Source organism: Brettanomyces nanus, chromosome 1 (genome assembly GCF_011074865.1).
Source record: "Brettanomyces nanus chromosome 1, complete sequence".
Lineage (NCBI taxonomy): Eukaryota > Fungi > Ascomycota > Pichiomycetes > Pichiales > Pichiaceae > Brettanomyces > Brettanomyces nanus.
The window spans coordinates 1,555,081-1,575,023 of record NC_052374.1 but is presented as its reverse complement, the minus strand read 5'-3'; the positions used below and the strand labels follow the sequence as shown (position 1 = coordinate 1,575,023).

General features: G+C 41.6%; 8 protein-coding genes across 8 annotated transcripts; 3 read left to right on the top strand and 5 right to left on the bottom strand.

The window, feature by feature from the left end:
* Positions 1-210: 210 nt before the first annotated feature.
* FOA43_000725 (uncharacterized protein) lies at positions 211-5,535 on the top strand (the record flags this gene model as incomplete). Its single annotated transcript, XM_038921052.1, has 1 exon — positions 211-5,535. One exon carries the CDS (start codon positions 211-213, stop codon positions 5,533-5,535), a length of 5,325 nt encoding a protein of 1,774 aa, XP_038776980.1.
* Positions 5,536-5,743: 208 nt separating this feature from the next.
* FOA43_000724 (uncharacterized protein) lies at positions 5,744-6,703 on the top strand (the record flags this gene model as incomplete). The annotated part of the gene is made up of 1 exon (XM_038921051.1): positions 5,744-6,703. The coding sequence occupies one exon, from the start codon at positions 5,744-5,746 to the stop codon at positions 6,701-6,703; it is 960 nt and encodes a 319-aa protein (XP_038776979.1).
* A 482-nt stretch (positions 6,704-7,185) lies between these two features.
* FOA43_000723 (uncharacterized protein) lies at positions 7,186-8,913 on the bottom strand (the record flags this gene model as incomplete). The annotated part of the gene is made up of 1 exon (XM_038921050.1): positions 7,186-8,913. One exon carries the CDS (start codon positions 8,911-8,913, stop codon positions 7,186-7,188), a length of 1,728 nt encoding a protein of 575 aa, XP_038776978.1.
* A 440-nt stretch (positions 8,914-9,353) lies between these two features.
* Positions 9,354-11,492, bottom strand: FOA43_000722 (uncharacterized protein; the record flags this gene model as incomplete). The annotated part of the gene is made up of 1 exon (XM_038921049.1): positions 9,354-11,492. One exon carries the CDS (start codon positions 11,490-11,492, stop codon positions 9,354-9,356), a length of 2,139 nt encoding a protein of 712 aa, XP_038776977.1.
* A 1,127-nt stretch (positions 11,493-12,619) lies between these two features.
* On the bottom strand, positions 12,620-14,215 carry FOA43_000721 (uncharacterized protein; the record flags this gene model as incomplete). Its single annotated transcript, XM_038921048.1, has 1 exon — positions 12,620-14,215. The coding sequence occupies one exon, from the start codon at positions 14,213-14,215 to the stop codon at positions 12,620-12,622; it is 1,596 nt and encodes a 531-aa protein (XP_038776976.1).
* A 505-nt stretch (positions 14,216-14,720) lies between these two features.
* FOA43_000720 (uncharacterized protein) lies at positions 14,721-16,393 on the bottom strand (the record flags this gene model as incomplete). The annotated part of the gene is made up of 2 exons (XM_038921047.1): positions 14,721-16,310; positions 16,388-16,393. The coding sequence occupies 2 exons, from the start codon at positions 16,391-16,393 to the stop codon at positions 14,721-14,723; spliced, it is 1,596 nt and encodes a 531-aa protein (XP_038776975.1).
* A 969-nt stretch (positions 16,394-17,362) lies between these two features.
* Positions 17,363-18,537, top strand: FOA43_000719 (uncharacterized protein; the record flags this gene model as incomplete). The annotated part of the gene is made up of 2 exons (XM_038921046.1): positions 17,363-17,678; positions 18,176-18,537. The coding sequence occupies 2 exons, from the start codon at positions 17,363-17,365 to the stop codon at positions 18,535-18,537; spliced, it is 678 nt and encodes a 225-aa protein (XP_038776974.1).
* Positions 18,538-18,627: 90 nt separating this feature from the next.
* FOA43_000718 (uncharacterized protein) lies at positions 18,628-19,689 on the bottom strand (the record flags this gene model as incomplete). Its single annotated transcript, XM_038921045.1, has 1 exon — positions 18,628-19,689. The coding sequence occupies one exon, from the start codon at positions 19,687-19,689 to the stop codon at positions 18,628-18,630; it is 1,062 nt and encodes a 353-aa protein (XP_038776973.1).
* Between the last annotated feature and the right edge of the window lie 254 nt (positions 19,690-19,943).

Genomic DNA, 19,943 nt, shown 5'->3' with positions numbered 1-19,943 from the left:
TTAGCTTTCTTTTTTTTGCTAGCCAGAAAGGGTCATATTGTAGAGATCTCGAGAATACTGATGAAATCTCTCAAGCCAAAAGTGAAAAAAAAGAAAGAAAAATTGAAAAAATTGAAAAAAAAAAAATTGAAAATTTTCAGGACCAGTGTTAATTTCTTCATTCAATTGTAGCAGTGTGTTGTTTGTCATAAATTCAAACAGCTTTCAAGTATGTCGTTAGCAGATCAGTTGGCACATATATCTCAAGAAGCTCATGATGTTGCGTTGGACAGAAATAGAAGATCCGAGCTTCATTCGATCTCATTCCTATATGATCCACATTATGCTGCTACGCAGGATTATGAATCAATCTTTGCGGAGTCTTTGGAAGCCCTTCAGAAATTGCAGACACTTGATAAGAGATTCTCTAGATTTAGGGATACTATTTTCAGTGACTTGTCTGTGAGCATTGATCGGCTGACCCAAACAAAGGAACAAAATAAGAATATAGATAAGACCATCAATGTGTTTTTATCGCTCCTTGCACCCTACTGGCATCTCGCTATTTCAGTTAAGGCTGCAGAATGGCCTTTGAGACGTTTTAGCATGAATGTATACAATTCGGAGTTTTTGCTTTTGACTGCTTTACCTTATTTTGATCAGCCAATCTTTGAAAGAATTCTTTATGTGATTCCGAAGCTACCAATGATATTTCAATGGCTTTCCGGCTTCAAAAAAGCCCAAAGGTGTCCTGCCAGAACCACAATCACAAGGTCATTCAGCGACATTGATTTCTTCAATCTTTATTCAAAGTTCATCAACCAGGAGGTGGCCCATCACAACCAATACAGAAAGCAACTTGTTTTTTTCGTTGTCATGACTGTGTCCGGTTTGGCTTCGCTAGCTTCGAGTAATTCTGATCATCTAGCTGATTTTATTTCTTTGTCTTTGGAGTCCACTAGTACTTTAATGGTCTCTAAGGATCAGGAGAGCTGTGTCAGTGCTTTCACTATATTGTCGGCGGTGTCTTCTGCAGTTCCCTTGTCAAGAGAAGTTATCATGGCCTCAATAGACACAATTATATTATCTTTTGACGGAGATCTTTCCATTGCCTCCTTCCGCTGCATCCTCAAATTGTATCAGAATATCCAGTCAGATTCACTAGCTCCACTTCGGTCATCCACTGTTAATGGACTTCCTAAAGAGCTTCTCTCGCCTGGTTCAGACTATTTACACTTGATTAGGTTCACCCGTTACAGCAACAAGTTTGTTACCTCCTATTTACGGGCCTTAATTATTGCTGGGAAGAGTATTGAATCTTCTGTGTTTGACTCGTTGAGATTCGACTTCCACTTCACCAAAAAGCAACTACAATTGTTGGAAACCGATATCATTACGCATGTGCGGGATTCTTCCAGTGGCGGACAGGAATTCGTGTCTTTTTTGAAGTTTTTAATAGATCAGGATAAGCAACAGTTCTTGTCAGTCCTCAATCAGTCCAAAATGTCGGTTGAGAATTTGGAGATGCTGGTTCAATCCACTCTTCTCCTGGTGGAAGACATTGAAGACCTAAGCCAGCAGGATAGCGGAGATAGTGTTACGGTCAGCATAGATGATGAAACTGAGTCTGATGTGGACCTACTTAGCCTATTTGAGGATCATAAGACCGATGTTGCCACTTTCTTATCATCTGATAGCGTAATTAATACTTCGTTCCATGATTTACAAAGCATTTACCTTAGATCCATTCAAGTCCAATCCGAAGGCTTGTTTTTGGATACATCCTTCAAAGATGTCGATCAGCGTATTTCATTCTTGCTCCGTGTCGCTTCTGGATCTCAGATCCCGATTAGGGGAAGAATCAACTCTTTAGGACAGCTCAAGAAATTGATTGAGGGCTTGGACCCGACTGTTTTTGTTTACTCGATTTTGCCTGTCTTATGTACCCTTTTCTTGGATCCTAACCCTAAGATGAGATCTCAAGCTGTCGATGTTCTTGAGGTTATACACTCCAGACCGAAATCGAATGCTAAGAGAATACTACTCGAACATATGTATGGTTCTGCTAACGTGGCCATGATCTCCCCAAAGGACGGCTCCATTTTTATCTCCAAATTGCTGATTAATAAGCAGCTATTCAAGTTGGATGCGGAATCATTGCTTCAATCCTTCCACAGTATAATAGGTAGTAAGAAGTTAGCTCAAATGGTTTTGGCCTTTTTTGCATCGCATACCACTATAGTTGACGTGCCTGATATCAAGGCCAAATTGCTCAAGATCACTTCCGCGGGTTGTTTATCTCTTAAAGGTGCTTCCAGTCCTTCTGAATTGTTTTCAGATTTGCTGTCCAGCTATCTAAAGGAAAGATCTCAATGGAAAGAAAAGTGTGAAGTAACTTCGTCTGACTTTGATGTCTTTGAATTGCAGATTATAGAACTGGTGCGTGAAAAGGAAAATAATCTGTCAGCCCTTACTCTTCTTGAAGAAGCTTTGGTTTCTCCATTTGAACATTTGGCATCTGTATCTCAGCACAGGCTTGTTCAGATTTTCCCTACATTGAAATTCGAGCACCAAATACGAATTATCAGCTATCTATTAGAGGATGGCTTGAAGGATGATTCTGCTGTGAAATACGACCCTCTAGAGTTGCTTGAAAATCTTCAGTTGTCAGATGCTATATTTGTTCAGTTGCTAAAAGGATCTGTCGTGGGCACGTCTTCATCACAGCCGCAGAATAATGTACCAAAGAGAAGAAGAAGGTCCTCCGCTTCAGCTAGACAGGCTATGAAGGAGACGGAGGTTTCCAGCTTGGCTAACCTACACTTGAGGAAAGTTACTATTCTTTTGGACCTTCTATTTTTCTTCAGCTCCAAGCAAACCTTTAAGCCTTCTCTCGACTTGTTGAAGTTTCTTTTCACCATCTTGGATGATCTTGAAACTTTGAGTATGGACGGAAAGCTTCCAGTTCTATACTCACAGGAAACTTTGGCTTCGTGTATGTTGAATGTTATCAATACCATGAAGGAATCACAACTATCTATTGATAATACCTCTGCTATTAGGGCGGACATTATTGTGTCCTCTATTAGATCGTCCGATTCTCCACAGGTGCAGAACAAGTTACTCCTAGTGATCGCTGCCTTGGCATCTCTCTCTCCTGAATTAGTTCTTCACTCCGTTATGCCGATCTTCACGTTTATGGGGGCACACACCATTAGGCAGGATGATGAGTTTTCTACTCATGTGGTAGAAGAAACCATCCTTTGCGTCGTGCCTGCCTTGGCTAGTACTGCGAAGAGCGGAATGGCAGAAGAAGTTGACTTTTTGTTAACTTCATTTGTTGGTGCCTTCCCTCATATTCCTAGACACAGAAGAGTTAGACTATTCACCACCTTGGCAAGAACTTTAAGTAGTCAACTATCTGTTTATTTAATTTTGTTTTTGTGCGGCCAGCAGTACGCTAATGCTTACGCCAAGCATAAGATGGCCAATTGCAGTGCTTTGACTGACTTTTCGTCTATTTTCTTGCAGAGCTTTACGCCAGAAGAGCAATTGGATGCCGCTCGAAGATATTTGGCATTGTGGAAGGATCTTCCTGAAGATGTGGTTGAAAAAGGTTCTAAGACATTTGGTGAATTGACTTCTAGAGTTATTTTCGGCCCCTCGATTGTGGCTATGAACAAGTCGGAGCTTTACAACCTCAGAAAAGGTCTTCTCAGCTATTTGAGGCATTCTCTCGTCGATTTTAAGAGTACTAGTGATATCCCAAAATTGAGACTAAAGATCACTTCTGAATTTTTACAAAATGGAAGCTCGGAGGAGAACTTGTCAGTATTTTCTGGCCTAATCAAAGACGTTTTGGGATTAGCCGATGAATACAGTAACAGTTTTGAGGATGAAGAGATTCTTAAAAAGTTTTACAAGCTATTGGGAGACATTTTAAGTTTGCTGCCTATTCAGTACTTTGTGAAGTCGATTTCTAGTATTCTTATAGCTCCGTCTGCTTCTATGAGAACGAAGCAGCATGTGGCTAATCTTGCGTCAGCCAAGTTCGAACTTGAGCATATTGACAACACTTATGCTCAAGAAGGTATTTCCATCTTGACTCCAATATTACTTGATGCTATCATTTCTTGTGAAAACGTTGAGCTTTCACAAGCCTGTTTTGATACCTTGGCTAGCTTTTTCCAGAGATTTCACGATCGTCTTGAATCTGAATTGCTGCTAAGGTCTTTGGATGTGGCAGTTGGGGAATCTGGTTTACTTAGTAAGTCCGGTCCAGAATTGACAATTGCTGCAATCAATTGTGTTACTAGTGTCGTGACCGTTGCTGGAGTAAAGATCATTGGATACTTCCCAAAGATTATTTCTTCACTTTACAAGATTTTTGAGACCACCACTGATGCTGCGGATGGTAGTGATGAAGAAGAGTCTGCCAGATTGATTCAAATCTCAATCTTGGTATTATTCTCAGCTATGATGAGAAAGATCCCCAACTTTTTGACACCAAATGTTCAAGACTTCACTGATATTACATTCAGGGCAAAGTTGGTTCCAGATTCCATTAGAAATACTGTTTTGGCAACCATGGTAAACAGTGTTGATTCAAAGACAGTTCTCTCAGCATTGTGTAAGTTGTGGTCTAAGGTGTCCGATTTGGATGCTGCAACGATTGGTCTCTTCTTATCAACTTTAGATCTTGAGGTGGACAAGCTAGACAAGAAAACTGCTATCACTGAATCTAGTATGTTTACTAGATTTTTCTTGAATGCCTTAGAGTTTCAGGGCACTTCAAAGTTTGATATCAATACTGTCAATAGAATTGAATCTAGTATTTCAAAATGCGGCATTCAGTATGTGCTGAAATTGAACGATAAGAATTTTAGACCTTTGTTTGCTTCCATCGTCAGGTGGGCTTTTGATGGTGAAGGTGTCGTCACGTCTATTAATGAGATCGAACGACTTCAATCATTTTTCAAGTTTTTCAACAAGCTTCAAGAGCAGTTGCGTTCAATTATCACCACCTACTTCTCCTATTTGCTTGATTCCACAGAGTCGTTACTCGATAGGTTCAGCAAAGGCTCTATTGATAACATTCTCTTAAAAAGATTAGTTTTCATTTCCTTAACATCGTCGTTCAAATATGATCAGAGTGAGTACTGGCAGACAAGCACAAGATTCACTCCAATATCCAAATGTTTGTGCGATCAGTTGACCAATGTGGAAGATACCATTGGTAAGCACTTGGTGAAGGCTTTGACGGCATTGGTTCAGACTGCCTCTTCTGAAGAACATAACAAGCAAGTGAACGATCTTTTGATGTCGCATATGAAGGCTGAGTGTAAGCCAAAGGAGAAATTCTGGACGGTGAGAACCCTAAAGAACATCTACAAGAAGATGGGAGAAAATTGGTTGAGTTTGCTTCCTCAGTTGGTTCCGTTGATTGCGGAACTTTTAGAGGATGATGATGAAGAAGTTGAAATGGAGGTTAGAACAGGATTAGCCAAGGTTATTGAAGACGTTATGGGCGAACCCTTAGATAGATATCTACAGTAAATACGTAAAGAAGTTTACCTCATTATCATTACGTTTTCCATTTCAGATCGTCCTTTAAATTACCTATTGGAGAATTATTTCCCCCCGTTAAATTTCGCGACTTTTTTTTCTGGCCGAGACGGGTTTTTTCAACAGCTTGAAGGACGGTAAAGCATACCTCTAATTGAGTACTTGCAATTCCTATCTTTCGGTTCTATTGTAGATTGCCATGTCAGGTCTTGGGAAACCGAATAAGAGTCGGCAGCCAATTTTACCGCTAACCAGGGAGGACATCATTGGTGAAGCAACACCAGGGGATACCTCAGATGACCTAGATAGTGTTGCCAATTCATTACAGTCGTCGTCTAACGTGTTAACGTCATTTGCAGAGAGGCAGAACAGACGTTCCAGGAAAAGAAAGATCAATGAGAGTTTTGAGTCAAGGTTCAAGATTCCTCGGTATTTCAAGAGATTGATCAATGTCAGATCGCTGGACTTTGAAACCTCTGTTTGGGATATGATCAATTTAATACTCAAGCCCAAGCAAGTTTACAAGTCCTTATACTATCAAAAAGAGACTAGGGATAAGTGGTCACGGGATGATCCAAGCTTTGTCGTTTTACTATGTGGTCTACTCACAATAAGTGCTGTTTGCTGGGGTATAGTTTTTTCGACAGGCTTTCTTGGTGTTCTCAAATTGGTGTTATACATGGTGGTTGTGGACTTCCTATTATTTGGCGCCATAATTTCATCAATTGGTTGGTTTGTTGCTAACAAGTTTCTTCTTCAGTCCGGCACCACTTCAGGGTTTCGCCATAACAATTCTTACAGCAAGTGGTTGGCCAAGTTCTCTATCCCTAAACATTCTCCTATAGAATGGGCGTATTGTTTCGATGTTCATTGTAATTCATACTTGATGGTTTGGGTGTTACTATATCTTGTACAATTCATTCTTTTGCCATTACTAAGGCTGGAGAATTTTTTGTCCTCTTTGATTGGTAACACGTTGTACCTTGTGGCAATGGTTTACTACTTGCTGATAACTTTCTATGGTTATAATACGCTTCCCTTCTTGCACAAAACTGAGTACCTTCTTTCACCAATTCCGGTACTAGCTTTATTCTGGTTGATCTTCTCCCTATCTGGCTTCAATATTGCCAACTATATGTGTCGATCCTATTTTAGATAGTCTAAAAAATGTATACTATATTATAATTATAGAACGCTTAATATATTGTGACAATCATCTTTGTTGTAAAAGGATTTCAAATGCTTCTTCTTATTTTGCCTAATGGCTAGAAATGTTAGCGTTCTTCTAGTTTGAGGAATTAATAGTGAATATTTATATTGTGTTGATCAATCTCCATTTGCTTTGATTTATTTTTGATAGATGACACCTTGTGTGTTACCTGATCGATGAAACGATATGATAAAACCATAGCTGTATTTGTAAATTTATAAAGGTATTCATAAACTTCGGGTTGATTATTGTGTTTTTGTTAATACAGGGCCGATGGGCGCTCTCTTATTGACATCTTTTATATAATTTGACTCAGGACGTTTGGCAAAACTACACACTATTTATGATAGAATCCTTAGGGTGCAGTTTTGATATCTGGATTATTACAAGCTTAGTTTTAGTATTATATGCTTATCATTAAACTGTACTTATCATTGGTACGCCTGTGGGGGGATTTGACTTTTCGAGTTGGCAAAATTCTGACCAGCGGCGGCATAGTTCCAATTACTCTGCTCACAGAGCATAATAGTAAACTGCAAGTTCAACCTTGTCTCGTGCATAATTTTTAACACGAGTTGTTGCTGCTCGGGACTCAACTTGGCAGCCACATCGGGAGGAAATATCTGATTTGGTGCCAAGGCAACGGGAGCCATATTAGAAGTTGCACCAATACCGGGAACGGCCACTCCATTACTTGCCAGACCAACCGGTGGAATAACAGCGACGGCGCTAGGCGCAGAAACTGGTCTCTGTTCCTCACTCCAAGCAAGGTTACCTGAATATGGCTTAACGAGTAACATATCAGAAGCCACAATAAAGCTTCCTCCAGGACCTGGAATAACGACGAAAGCCCTGTCAAATGATCTTTTTTCAAGGCGACTTCCCCCCCTGGATTGGTTATTGTATCTGCCGCCTCTGTTAGACGATTTATGTTCGGGGAACGGCTGCTCAGGATGAGCAGTCTCGTTGAACTCACCGTGAAGAGTTATTTGCATTCCGTTAAGAGGAGGGAAAGAGATAGTCTCCATAGAATAAAGGTTTGGATTCTGCTGTAGTGAATGCTGTGTCTTGGGCAACGCTTGAAATGCCTTACCAATGGCATCTGTACCCACAAATAATCTAATCATGCGGGATCTGGCCCCAGAGACCCTCTTTAAATTTCTAGAGTGCGATAAGTAGTGAGACCAACTCGAGCCAGCCGACCCATTTGCAGAACTCATTGGCCCGGAAGGTGCATCTCCCACACGAGTGGTATCCACCTGATAAGAAAACTGAGAGTCAGGAGTGTACAATTGCAGAAGATCATGTCTTTGACCATCCCACATATTGAGATATGCTGCTATGAAATTGGCAGCTACCTTGGACAGGTCTGGTGTTTCAAAGAACATTGACTTCGTAACAACAGGGAAGTTGAACAAGGCATTAACTTTTGCCTCGTCTCTAACTTGCTGTCCATTTATTATAATTAGTCGAGGAAAGATGTCTACTATACCTTTCAAAACAGTAGGATTGTCATTGGCAACCAACGGGTTTCCGGACACAATCAACTCCCTTAAGTATGGGAACTTATTTTTTAGCCTGTTGAAAAATTCCAAGCGGGAAATCTTGTTGTTGCCGATAGCCAGATTCTTCAACTTGGGATAACTCAAGGCCAACTCTGTTAGGTATCTGCAATTGTCATCCAAACGGTTGTCAGACAAATTTATAGACTCAACATCCATCTTATCCTGAGTGGCCAACTTCATCAGAGCGGGAAAGAACTTGGATGAAGTAGTAGATGAGGAAAAGAGACCGTTTTGAACCAACGTCTGATCGTTCACCATATTGGTTAAATCCAACATTTTAGCAGAAGCATTGTATCTAGCTCTAAGAAAGGAGCGAAGAATCGATATCGTGTTCATCGTAACCTGATTTCTTCCATCACCGCTGATGCCGACAGGATCGATAATCTGAATTCTTAAGGTGTCACCAGCAAATCTTATACCTGAACATTTCTCTAATTCCTCTGCGTCTTTCATACTTCGAACAAATGCTGTCAACACACCGCTGCTCATATTTGACTGAACGTTCTGTAGTATGATTCTCGATTTTCTGCTAATAAAATTCACAAGGTCCTGTTGTGAAGCGTTCCTCCATCCTTGAATTTGAACTCCCACCATATTTTGCTGGCTATTGTTCATAAAACCTGCATTACTAGAATTATTATTGCTAGTATTCCCATAACCGTTATTGTTTCGGTGACCTCCGCGATGTCCGCCACTACCTCTATACATCTTATTGGCGTCGTTCACTGCGGTAGTCTTGTTGAAGAAACAAAATTAAAGAACCTTGCTTTACCATTGCCTGCCCGATTTTTCACCTACATACAAGATCCAGAGAGACAGAATACGAAAAATTTTATTTTCTCTCGGATTATATAAGCGATTATGTAATTTCGTAGATGTGTTCTGTCCAATATCTAGTCTACTTGAGATCAGCAACCGATTCCGATTATTAGTAACACAGACGCATAGATAAACAAGCCCCTTGCAAAGACCATAAATATAGAGGGAAATAAACAAAACAAAGTAAAACAAAAAAAGCGTATTCGACGAAGGATCTAAACGTCAAACTTTAACCAGTCCAAATCATCCACATTAATTTTCATATTGGAACCATCTGGATTATAGTGACGGCTCCTTGTTGAATTAGCTGCATCATCGGCACGCCCGCCAGACGTATCCGAAGAATTTATCACGGATCTTGACAAATTCGATGGGACACTGCCATGATTATTCACCAGTCTAATAGCGTTCATTCCGGCACTTAAATTACTAAAGTGGGAGGAGTCCTTGGAGTCCGAGCCGATACTTGCGGAAATATTGTATCCACCGCTAGGAACGGTGTTATTTGTATTTGTGGTCATGTTAGTACCACTCAGAGAATTTCGATTCGAGAAACTTCCGTAACCATTGTAACTATTCGTAAAACTTCCAGAATTCGTCGCAGGAGGCCCTCTCTTGCTGCTAATATCTTGATATATACCACCATACGACGAAAGGGAGGAGACAGAGTTTTGCCTCGATATTGACGACAGAGCGATCGATCCCTGCGTAGGCGAAGGAGCATTCATCGTTGGTGAATATGCAGAAGGAGAGCAGCCCACACTACCCGATAAAGATGTCATCGGAGAGGAAGGTTGGGAATCATGCGACGACGATAGATTTACCACAGATTTTCTTCTTTTGAACTGAGGAATGTCTTGAGGTTGAGCTGTAGCAGAATATCTAAATGCAACACCCATGGAACCAGGCGAATTGGTCATACCAGGAGTAGGCGATGATGCAATAGGTGTATTTGAGTTTGCAAATCCATGAGTGGATGGTTTAGGTAATATGGGAACGTTCTTTGACCTTTGAGAGGCGTATTGCTGCTGCTGTTGCCGTTGAATCTCAAACTGCTGCAACTGAAGTTCCTGTGGTAGTTGTTGTTGGTGGAATAACTGCTTCGATGTTGTAGCAGCGAACTGGAAATTCTGTGGAGGAAATCCCAATGAGTTATTGCAAACAGTGGTGGCATTAGGAGGTATTCCAAACTGAAACTGCGATGGCCTGAATGTAGAGGTGGCCCTTGCCTGAGGAGCTGAAGAAGGAGCAAAGTTAGGTTGTTGTGACGACTGCACAGAAGAGTTCCTTCTGGCGTTACTCTGCCTTCTAGAATTTCTCTTTTTGATAACATCGGTCTTCAATGAAAGTGGCCTCATGGTGCCATGCAATTTTTGAAACAAACCACAGGCGTTGCATAGAGTGTTACCCTGAGAATCCTTTCTCCATAAGGGAGTTTTGGTGGTTCCGCAGTTGGAGCACTTTGAAACAGATTTGAAATTAGACTTCGCTGGAGCAGAAGAAGATAAGTTAGGCGGGGTTAACGACTTTCCCTCGTGCCGCAATTGAGCAGCTCTACCATGCAACGATACCTGGCTACCACGAATTTTAACGTCGTTTGCTTGTCCCTGTTGTCCGTCGAGGCGGTCATTATGTGCAGAATTATCAAAAGATTTCATCGTTGATTTGGGCGATATTCCCCGACAATCATTGCTCCCATTACCTTTACCAGAAAGAACATTCTCATTACTGGATGAAACAGAAGGTGAAGACTTAGCATTTATCACTTTTGGCTTGAATGGAAATTTATCGAGGTCATCATCAAGATTGTTGTTGACCTTGTCGAGCTCTTTAAGAATAGTAAAATCTAAACCGGCAGTGAAAGCAGAATCGTTATTGAATTCCAAGAAGTCTGCAACGCTCAAATCTGTAACTATCTCATCTCTCTTAGAGTTGGTCTTAAATCCAGAGACAGTCGTATTATTGACACTATTAGGACTCTCTGAGCTCATAGAGAGTGGTGTGATCATATTGCTGCCATTAGTGTTACCACCGTTAGCCTTACCGTTTGAGACCTTGGATGCTTTAGAAGTAGATTTACCATTGACATCACCTTGAGCAGATGAAGAAGACCGAGTAGAATTGTTTTGAGCAGTGTTTTTGGAATACGTTGGAGAGCTTGAAATGACAGAGTTTGATAGCGGTGTCAGTAGTGAAATATCCGAATCTTCCATGACTATATCGAAGCCTTGCATGCGTTGCTTCTGAACACGCGTAGAGTCCTCTCGAAGTGTTCGGTTCTCCATTCTATCATATAGTGGAAGTAATTTTTTAGCATTCGAATAGATGTCCCAAATCGAATTTGCACCATCCATCTTAAAGTGGCGAGAACGAGACAGTGATAATTAGTCTGTTTAGACAGAATCAAGGGTTCTAGAGATGTCGATGACTTTTCAGATGCTGACCTTCTTGTAATGAATATTTATAGACAATATTCTTTGTTCGAGCTTAGAACTGTACACTGATTAAGTTCAACCTATCGATCACAAGGAAAAGAACGTGCTTTCACTGACTTGCTCTTCAAGAGAAAAAAATATGATAGAAAAAATCATCCGCATTATTTACTCACACTCGATGCCATGAAGAAAGCGAGAGGAAAAAAGAAACAAAAAAGAGAAATTAATTACTGAAGGGAAAAAAAAAGTTTTTCTTTCCTCTCCACCCAATTTCGCAGATGCAGCCTGGCTCTCTCAGGTGGAGCCCATCGTACTGTTGACAGGAGAGCATCGCGAAGGGAAAGGTCGCCAGGAGGCAGCCGATGGCAGCCGATGCGAGCTCTCAACGCAGAACGCATTAAAGCTCTCAGCAAACGGCGGCACATGCACTCTGCAGCGAATTGACGCCTATTGCGGTCATCGGCGGCCCTCGGCCAGGCCACCGTTCCCCTTCTCTGGGCAGCCTATAGCAGCGGTGGAAGTTTCGCTTACTCACCATCTGCATGAACACTCGAAACGGGAAAATACACTAAACAAAAAATCTCATTGAGAGCACTACTCTACTAAACCTAGCCCTTTCATCAAGATGATCAGATAGTTTTTTAGAGTTTGATTATCGAGTGATCGAGATCTGTCTTACGTAGACAACTAGAAGTTGGACCTCATTACCATCTTTTACGCAACACTGCTCGGACCCAGGCCTCGCTAGGCTGCACGAGACCAAAAGAAAAGTAAGTTGGACATATAAAGAAAGCTTAAAAAGAAAAAAGAAACAAAACCGTTTCCATCACACTTGTCCCTCTTAAAGGTCAAGTTAGAAGGATTGCAGAGGAACGGCTAAACACATAAAAGTTTATTCATCTACCTACCCCCACCAAACACAGAAAAAGAAAAAGATATCATAGAAAGGCGAAATTCGTGAAACGCAACCATTAACCCTATAATCTCAAAAATGGTCAATAAAAAAAAAGTTATAAATCATGATATCGTATATAAAGATGCCATATTTAACGAGGACTGGAAGAACTCGCTCTTCTCTGTACTTCCAAATCGGTCTGTATCTTATTGTGCTCAGTTTCTCGTTCTTGTTCCTTCTGCTGAACCTTTTGCTTCAGCTTCCTTTCCTCTTCATCCAGTAACGAGAGCCGCAGAGCCTCTTCAACCATCTTCTGCTCTATTTCTACCTGTTCTTGTCGGCTCAACGTTCTTGATCTCGCTTTGGAAAATCCACCTCTATAGTCTCCTGCTCTGTTGGACACAGAGGACGATCTCTCCTGGTTTGAGATATTCGAATGACGTGAATCTTCCACTATAAGTGAGGATGCATGCAAAGCAGTAGCAGCAGCAGACCTTCTGGCGCTTTTGGATCTGGCATTGAGTAGTCGCTGTTCCCAATCGGGTTGAATATCGTCGATACTGATAACTCCTGGTGCAGTGGGAGGCAACGATCCACGACGCTTCTTGACAGGGGTTCCATTTTCTGACTGCCTCTGACTGGCAGAGGAGAAACTTCGGCTGTGTTGAGCATCTCCCTTGTAAACTGACAATATCCGTGAAGGCTTTGTAGAATCATGTAGAGATGAAGCTATTTTAGTGCTACTACTGTCTTCATCCTTCTCCTCTTCTATTGGTTTACTACTGTCACGGTATTCACTTGGTGGAGTACCGCCAATTCCAGTCTTGAAGTCCGGAGCGCTGTAGATTACTCCAAATTCTGGCATAGCACAGAATGGACACTTCACCGGTTCACTTATAAGATCATCGGAATCCCCTTCAGAGCCGGGATTAGCATCCACTTCTGTTTCACGCTCATCATCGTGATGACCACCGCTCTCATCATGCGGAATATGAGGTTCGAGACGCTTCATCTGTACAAAGCATTCCGTACATATCGGCTGGACACAACAGCGCGTCAAGTTCATATTCTTGGGATAGTAGAGAAAACAGATCGGACATTCTTGAGCGCCACGATATAGTTTCAATAATAGATCATCGGAAGGTATATCTGCAAAGGTTCGGATACCACTGCCCTGGGTCTTCTTGTCCCGAACATATCTTTCATCGGCTTCATTCTGCAACTGCAAGGCTCTTATCTTAAGCTTTTTCTTAAACAACTTATTGTCCTTACGCCTCAGGGAGTTGACAGACTGATAGATCTTATGCTCATCGGGATCTTCCTCATCATCTTGCAATTCAATTGAAGTGCATGGAATATGCAAAGAAAGCTTTTTCAACTGCTTCAATAACTGGCCGTCAGTCCAATCTTCATCGTAACTTTCCAAAGGTGTATAAAAAGGGGCAAGCCTTCGTTCGATAATCAGGTCCCGAACAACTTGTGTTTTGTAAGATAGGGTGTACTTATAGTTGCTGTACGGAGCAAGAAATCCGCCGTCAACATTTTCACCGTATCGCACGATCAAATTGCACACATGCTCTTCCTTGCGCCTAAGTCTCTCCTTCTCCTTTTCCCTTTTCTTCCGAGTTATTCCGGCTGAACCGACGGTTGGCTCAGTTCCGCCTATCAAGATATCTCTGGAAAGAGATCCGGGACCCCCAAAGCTGGAAGCGTTAGATCTTGTCTCTTTGGTAGGAGTGTTACCCATATGAAATTTCCTTCTCACACTTACAAGGGCACTCTAAAAAAGATCTAGAAATAAAAGATATAAGATCAAACAAGTCAAATATATGCCAGAATGTATATAGTACGCTAAGTACTCAAATGCGAATAGTATGAGGCAGTAAAAAACAATCCCGGGAGCGAGCCAGACAAATAACTTGCAACTACTGCTGAGCCGATAGATTAATACAGAATACTGCCGGATTAAAAAAAAGAGAAATGCAAAATCACAGGGACCCGAAAAAAGAATCAAGAGGCGAAGCCGTAGGTAGATCAGCTCTGTTTATACCCAGATAAGGCAAGGAACACATTTGAGAGAAAAAGGTGGCCAGCGACCCCTGGAGCAAACCAATATTGTCTACCCGTGTGGAACCCCGTGTGGTACCCCGTGGTGCCTCGTGTAGTACCCCGTGTGATACCCGATATGGTTCCGAATTGGCAGCCGGTACTATTTCATAAGCTGCATGTTTATTAGTACATCTATTTATTAATTAATGAGTTAACCCGTAACCGAATCCTACACAAATGCCTATTATGGCAGCTATAGCTATTAAGATGGCAAGAGCTGCGCTGATCAGTTTGTAAACTCTCGGAACTGAGCCAAATGCGTTATCCGCATAGCCTGCCGCTATGAGAATCCAGAAAGGAGGTGCCAGCACCGATATAAGGATCATTACGATAGCGATAGAATTTGGGCAGATACACTCCGTTGTGGAACTCCTCGATTTTTCGGGGTCTAAGGGACTGTATCTCAGAGCGTGGTGAGCACTAATATTGTATTGAGTGTCACTGCTATTACCACTTTGAGTACCTTTCTTTTCGCCGAGGAGCATATGGTGTTGAGATCCATCATCACCATCGTTGCTTGCATCGTACGAAGTCGGACTGCAAATTTTAGGGGATTTGCTGTTGCCAGATTCATCACTGTTCTTTCCTTCTAAATGTGCTTTGGAAAATTGCTGAATGTATTCATTTCTGCCTTTTATGTCCGACTTCTTTGTCGCATCGTTCATCAATAGCAATGAGCCCAGAATATCGTGACGGCCTGAGTCTTCCTGGGAGCTTTCACTGCCCCTACTAGATGTGAGACGAAACGATTTTTGTTCGAAGGGTGCGACCCCCGAGGCATTATGCACTTCCTCCTGTGTCAGAAGATAGTGCGATATCCCAGGAGTAGATTTGCGTAGCCCTGGGCCCGTTGCCAACTCAGGAGTAGGTATAGACTCGTTTGCTGTATCAGCGGAAGACGACGCACTAGATACATTTCCAAGGCTAAACGAATAGCCACATAAAGAAGGCTTTTCTTGCAATTCGGGAGTCGTTCTTATAACCATGGAAGGCTGCCTCATAGCGTCGCTAAGCTCTTCCTCCGTAATCAAATTAGCAGTATCCATGACAGGATTCTCAACCTCTCGGTCCACCGGGTCCATCGGGTTCATCGGGTTCATCGGGTCCACCAATCTAGTGTTCGTCATGGCGATGGTAGAAACCTCCGAGGTTTCGAAACGTGAATGCGAAGTGCTGGTGTTACTATGGAGATCACCAGCATCAAGCGAGCCAGAGTGACCACTGTTTCGCACGTCACCACTGCGTGATGTGGTTTCAGAATCATCGTAGATTCTGAAAGCACCACTGTTTATCCCGGTCATTCCTGTAGTACCATAAAGCGAGTTTAATAGTATAGACGAGTTTCCGTAACTGCCTGCAGAAATGGATCCTTCCTTAAATAAACCCAGAGAATATCTCTGCGAATCTCGTACAAATCTCTCACGGCTCTTTCGAGTTCGATTCGTAGAGTCCGTAGTAGAGGTGCTTGTGCTATTTGTGTTATCAGACTCTGAAGATCCGATTCCGGTGCTGTTAGTCTTTCTTCCTCCATATGATGACGATGACGAGGAATGACCCGTAGTGCTTAGAACCGTGAACGTTCCCGTAGTGTCGTTGATGGTGGTACTAATGTTATTTTCAGGGTGGGACTGCTGATGCTGATGCTGATGCTGTTGCTGTTGCTGCTGCGATTGTTGTTGCTGTTGATGCGGCTGTTGCTGCTTGGGATGATTCTTGGAATTATGGGCCGCTCTCTGCAGGGGATCAATTGCTTCAGTTGAAGAAGAAAGATGAGCATGCCATGCATGCGCAGACCTTCCAAAATGTTCACTGACATCATATCTGCCTTCCTTTTTTGAAGAGTGTTTAACAAAAGGGCCATGACTGGTGGGTGAATCTATTGAAGGGGCTGGTTTTTGCAGATCATATTTTCCGGTATTATTTTCCTTATTTCGACCATAATGGGACGAAACCTTCACACTTGATTCGATGTCCCCTTTATGGTCATGAATCCGATTCGATTTCCCCTTGCAAGCTTCTAAGGTGCTTGAACTGCTAACTTGATCAGTCATAATAAGTCAGAAAGGGTATAATGACAGAGCTATAGAAAAGGGTATAGCCTAAAGAACAAAGTACTGTTGATTTATGGTATGCTGGAACCCTGCTTGATAGAAAAAAGAGAAGCCGATATATATCAGTTGTTTATTCAAAGTCAGAACTTGAAGAATACATCAATTTGTTAACTAGCTAATATAGCATTTCTTGATCCATTGTAACGAGAGAATCGAAAGATCTATTTACACTATGCCGAAAGAGGAAAGAGATGTCCTCATTTTAACCAGCCGAAAAATATAAAATATAGAAAAAAAGAAAGTCTGGGGTTGAAGATTCTCGTGATGCCAAAACGATAGCGAATGAAGCAGTTAGCGGTTTGACGGATGGAAGCCGAAGAAAAATGAATTTGATCGGTGGGTACTCCTCATCGTCTTCATCATCATCATCACTGTCGTCGCTGTGTTCTAAGGAACAGACTGACACGACACCGTTGTCTAAAAGATTTTCAAAAATTCCTCTCTTTAATGGTAATCACGGAGATAAAAAGGCCAGTACTACATTTCTCTATATACCAGTTGAGGCTAATGAAATCCAACTGAAGCTATTTAAGTCTGCGACAGAACAATTATGGGAGCAACTCGCAATTGAGGTGCCGGATATAGCCTTGAAAACCTCTCTTACAACCAACTACGTTGATCCCCTTACACTAAAGAGGAACATTTTTCACCTGTCACTCTCCTATAATATATACATGCGTGGTAGCGACTTGAAGGAAACTTTTCAAAAGGACCGTTCAATTCGATTTCCATGTTCAGAGCTAACCTTGAGCGGGATTATTCATCTTTTACCCAACGCTAATAAGACTAAATTCTTTATCGCAGTGATGCTTTCTGGAGATTCCACCAAAATATTAACCGCTCTAGTCACTTCCATTAATCGCCTACTCCCAGAGGGAAGTAAGTACTACGATAATTCTCAGTTACATTTGTCCATTGGAGAAATTAAAATTGATCGGAACAGCATACAACTAATGACAATCTTACAGAATTTCCAGACCCAGGATGATAGTTTGCGGGGTATATCCTTTAAGATCGAGTCAATTGATATCAGCAATGGAAGAAGTGTATTGAAGATGTAGAACAGTCACCATTACCCAGTCACCATTTAAGTCATCAGGATTTGTTGTAGTTCCATTATAATATCTCTTTTCTTAAATAAAAAGATATATATTTATATTCTTTATTATAATTATGGAATTTCGTCTGTTTATGAGTAAAAGCTAATATTATTAATAAAAATGAATATTCTGTAAATAATAAATTACCACGAATTTTGCTTTACCTCTACCCCGTGGTTCGCGTCAGGTTCTCGTGGCTACCGCGTACGGCCCACGTCCTTCAGCCGCTAACTCTGCAGCTCTATAAGGGCGTTCGCGAGTAAGCAAAAAAAATCGATTTACCCTATTTACTGGAGACGACAGAGAAAAAGTGCTCCTCAATATAAGTGTGGATTCTTCTAAGTTAGTACCCGGAATCGACGATGTCGTCTTCTCAAAAATCACCAGAGGACCCGTTGTACGTGCCTGCGCGAACAAAGGAGTCTCTAGATATATCTAAGTTGAGTCCTCAGGAGTACAAGCTTTACAAAATGTATGGGAAATTACCCAAAACCTCTGATGTGCTACAGGATAAATTGAAAGACCGCAAGTTTTTTGACAGTGGAGACTATGCAATGTCTAAGGCTGGCACCAAAAAAGAACAGGTGGTGGGTTCTGTTAACCCATTAAGGCAGCCAAACATCGAGAGTATGGCTAGAATCAATAGGAACTCGTTTAGTGGGAGCAACGCTCCTTCATTACTTGGAGTGAATCGGGAAAAGTCCAAATTGGAAGAAGATTCTACGGACTCAGTTATTGATGACGATTAAGATATTCATATAACGTAAAAAAAATGATATCAGGATAATGTATATTAAACTTTAGAGAACAAATAAAAACAAGCAAACACAGTAAACAAATCAAGCATAGACAAGTCTGATGATCTTTCCCAAGATGATCTGGCCAATGAAAACAAATGATCCAATCCATAAAAGGTCGGCAATTATATCAGAGTCCATCAAGGTAAGGTTAAGACCCGAACGAGCGAAATTCAGTGCTACACAGGAGATGGCCACAATCGCAGAAGTGACAAATCCCACGATAGTAGAGTCAAGTCCATTCCAGATAAGAAGGTTAGACAAAGCCCACAAAGATGCTACCTGTAATTTTGATGACCACTGGTATTTTTTGAAACAGTAAGCCAAGCCAACAGCACAAACCATGGATCTAACCAAATTAGAGTCGAACACAGCAGTTAGCATCTGTTGTGCATACTGACCAACGCTGTCAATAGAGCCGTCACCCTCATCACTACTATCCTCTTTATCAGTATTGACACTGCTGGAAGAACTGCTGCTCTTTCCGGAACTAAGTGCAACCTGAGGAAACACCGAGGAAAGAAGCTTACTCAACGTATAGGAAGTAAAACCCAACATTACGCTCTCAATACCATTTCCAATAAACTGAATTCGAAGGTTGTTACTCCTATTATACTGAGATAGAAGATCCTGGAAGAAATAAAGAATTCTATATTTGGAAATGTCAGGCAAAACAGGGTTGGCCTTATACAGTTGCTCGCCAAAGAAGAACATCAAGTTTCCTGCTATGCATAAGAGAATACAACAAGAAAAGCCTTTAAAAAATTCAACAAACATTGTTTGTGTAATGGTAGGTTCAGGTTGATGTGGATGCTTCACCTTAGATTCTTCTAGGTGATGAGACGTTGATCTAACTAACCCCTCAGATAGAGTGTTGTAAATGTTTTCTCCTTCTTCTTCTTCACTATCGACAGCATTAGATCCAGCACCATAAATACTGTAGAGTTCAGGTCTGGTTAGATTAACCACAGAGGGAGTAGTTTTCATTTCCACGGAACTCGCGGGTGCACCTCCTCTTGTCCGAGATGTCGCAACAAATGGTAACTTGCTAGGCTGTTTTCTGGGGTCTCTCTTGTCGGTCAAAGCCTGTTTAGTTCTCTCCATAATGAATATAACGAATAATATAGAAAGAAATGGAGTATGATTAATAATATATCTACTGAGAAAAGAAAGCGTTCTATACGATCAGAACGTTGGAATAGCAAAAAGGCAATCCATACGGGAAAAAAAATAGGGACCGAAAAAAGGCGGAGGAAGCTGTCGGCCACCGTACGCGACCTTTATCTCTCTCCCCCCGCTGGGACCGTCCCTTCCCTTCAGTCATCTATTTCTCGCCCATCCCTCTGGCTACAGATTAT